Genomic DNA, 3571 nt, shown 5'->3' on the forward strand with positions numbered 1-3571 from the left:
AGCTTCCGAAAAGGACCGTTATTGCGCTGACGGCTCTAAGGTTCCTGGCTTGCCTGCCTGCCTGCCTGGCAGTAGGCCTGTTATGTTACCCCTTTGAGCCGAACGTATTGGGGACTACTCTAGCACGGCGTCGGTCACCCTACTGGTCAAACAAAAAAAAATATGGATCTAATCATCTTGATCGAGGAACCCCCAGAAAATAAATTTTGAGACCGATCGGACAACTTTTTTTTCGGTTTATGTTCTTTTCAAACGGAATTGCTAAATATGAGGTTAAGTAATAGGGGAAATATACCCATTTTAATCACACTAGGCCGTTTGACCAATTCTCATCACTTTTGCCGTTTTCCGCTATTAAATCAAAATTTTCAGTTGTATCAACAATGATAAGTTGCTTGCTCACTTTTATTTGAGCTATTTATTACTTTGGAGCAGTTGAAAACACTTTATTGATTCCGAAATCAACCGCAGACGGAGTAAGACGTATTTGGATTGCTTTCGTATCGCGAACTCAGTTATTGTTTTCTCGTTCCGCTCGTACACAAAAGACTTTTTGACTAGTGAAGTTACCACATTTGCAGTGCTGAGGGAGTTTTGGGAGATGAGTGAGGACCCTGGAGGGGGAGTCCGGACATTTGGCTCACGCTTTGAGCCGTTGTCCGGAGGTGACTCAACAGAATTTACGGAAGTGACATCACCGAAAAACAAGCCCGGCAAGTCAGGCAAGCGGAAGGACACGGTACCGAACCAGAATCTGTACACCAAACAAATCCGGATGGACCAGTACAACGGACCACGTTTTCTGATCCTCAAACGCACTGACCCTGGAAAGACAATGGAACTCGAAAATCCTTTCTTCATTAAGAAAGCGATGGACGCCATCACGACAAACGTTCAAATTAGCAGATTGAAAGATGGCGACCTGTTGCTGAAAACGGTTGACCGACAACAAGCAGCGAAGTTGTTGAAGCAAGAAAAGTTTGGCGGCACGATGAACATCAAAATCACGGAACATCCCAAACTGAACCTTTGCTCCGGAACCATTTTCTGTCGAGATCTGATCAAGGTCTCTGATGAACTCATCCTCAGCGAACTCAAGGACCAGAAGGTAGTCAAGGTTGATCGAATGAAGAAAAAACTCGACAACGGACAGCTTATCGATACGGGAGTCTTTATCCTCACGTTCGATTTGTGCCACATCCCTGACTCCATTGATGTTGGATTCTACCCGTGCAAGGTCAAACAATACATCCCATCCCCCCTCCGCTGCATGAACTGTCTTAAGTACGGACACACCAAAAATCGCTGTACTGGACCTCGGACCTGTGCCAATTGTGGTACCCCATACCATGATAACGCCCCGTGTCCAAAGCCGAATTCCTGTCTACACTGTCAAGGACAACATTCCGCTCTTGACCGAAAATGTCCCAGATACTTGGACGAAATGGAAATCCAAAAAATTAGTGTGACTGAACGCCTTTCGCTGAACGATGCCCGCAAGAAGAGAAGACAACAAGTACCCGAAGTCCCAGTCTTCACCAGCAGCTTTGCGCAGGTGGCCCGAGGTCTCCGAACAGCAACTGATCCGAGCAGAAATCTACAATCAGCAGTCGCCCCAAATCAACCCCGAACGCCGCAACCAGCCAAGCCTACGAATACAAAGAACGACAACAAATCATCACCAACACCAACTGGACCAAACAACCGTGGACAACTATCACCAATGAACGAACTCAACAACGCAGACCAACAACCCAGCTGCTCCACTACGACGAACGATGTGAACGCATTGTTTGTCTCGCAGACCAGCATGCCACCCGACTTTATGATGCACACACAAACGATCGAAGGTACACTCCAGCCACAACAATTACTCGCTCTATCACAAACACCTCACAATCTTATGGATTGTGACCAACAAATTGACACCGACACTAACACTATCAACAACACCAACACCAACACAAACACGAATTCAGCAGAATCTAACAACCTACTAACCATTTCCCAAGCAATTACTAACTCTATTAACATTCTCGAACAAGTATCAGAAGAAGAATTCTAAGCAAGCTTATTATTGTTTCTTGCCGTACCATTTCCCACTAACATCTATTAATACCCCCTAAACTCTCGTTTTATGGCCTTTAACATCTTACAATGGAATTGTAACGGGTTCTACAATAACTTTGAAGAACTTAAACTATTGGTACACGACTATGCTCCTGGAGCGATTAGTCTGCAAGAAACTCATTTTGTGCACAGCAAAAAGCCTACACTCAAAAACTACAAAATCTTCTACGCCCTTGACAACTACCACTTACGTGCCTCAGGAGGAGCCGCAGTATGTGTTAAAGAACAGTACCATCCTAATGAAATCGATCTCGACACAGACCTCCAAGCAGTCGCAGTGCGTCTCTTTTACCCTATAGAATTTACTATTTGCAGTCTGTATCTTCCACCCAATTTACAAACATCTAAAGCAGAAATAAGTAATTTAATCAATCAGTTGCCAACACCTTTCCTGTTAACTGGGGATTTCAATGCGCATAGTTTAACATGGGGTTGTAACTCAACCAATACAAAAGGAAACATAATTGAAACTATTCTTAGTACTCTTGATTTAAATTTATTAAATACAGGTTCGTATACTCATTTTTCTCAAGCTCACAATTCTTACTCAGCCATTGATCTTTCCCTGTGCAGTCCCAGTTTAAGTCCTCTCTTTGACTGGAATGTACACCCAGATTTATGCAACAGTGACCATTTTCCCATTATTTTATCCTTTCTTTCAAATCAAAAACCAAGGAAAAGAAGACCTCAATGGATATCCAAGGCAGCGGATTGGGAGTCTTTTCAGAATCTTGTCTCGCTAAACTTAGATAACAACAATTACATTTCACCTACTGATCGACTTGAGTCTTTAAATTCTGTCATTATAAAAGCAGCGACAGAATCAATTCCTAGAACATCTAATACTATCAAAAAAGCCAAGCCACCTTGGTGGAATAAAGAAATTGCAATTGCAATTAAAAATCGGAAAAAAGCTCTTCGCACATTCAACAAAAACATTTGTGACGCAAATAAAATTGCGTACTCTTTTGCAAAAGCTAAAGCGCGACGCCTTATCAGATTATCCAAAAAACTTTCATGGCAAAATTTTGTATCTTCTATTGATCTTAGAACAGCACCTACACAAGTTTGGAGTCAAATTAGAAAAATTTCAGGTAAATTTAAAAATAATACGATTTGTTCACTGAAAGTTAACGATACTTTGATTACAGACCCATTATTAATTGCTGAAGAATTAGGTAAAACGTTCGCTCAAATTTCGAGTTCAGAAAATTATTCTCCAAATTTTCTAACATACAAACAACATTGTGAAAACTTTGATTTAATAGATTACGAAGATAGTACCTCCTCTTTTCTAAATATTAAGTTTACTCTGATCGAATTAGAATCTACTCTTTATAGTTTTAAAGGTTCTTCACCAGGACCTGATGATATAACTTATCAAATGCTTCAAAATCTTCCAATTGATGGAAAACTATATCTTTTAAAAACTTACAATGAA

At 41.1% G+C, this 3571-nt stretch overlaps 1 protein-coding gene across 1 annotated transcript; it reads left to right on the forward strand.

Moving 5' to 3' along the window:
* Positions 1-601: 601 nt before the first annotated feature.
* On the forward strand, positions 602-2065 carry LOC120426946 (uncharacterized). Its single transcript, XM_039591768.2, has one exon. It carries the CDS (start codon positions 602-604, stop codon positions 2063-2065), a length of 1464 nt encoding a protein of 487 aa, XP_039447702.1.
* The last annotated feature ends 1506 nt before the right edge of the window (positions 2066-3571 follow it).

The sequence above is a fragment of the Culex pipiens genome, chromosome 2, assembly GCF_016801865.2.
Source record: "Culex pipiens pallens isolate TS chromosome 2, TS_CPP_V2, whole genome shotgun sequence".
Taxonomy (NCBI): domain Eukaryota; kingdom Metazoa; phylum Arthropoda; class Insecta; order Diptera; family Culicidae; genus Culex; species Culex pipiens.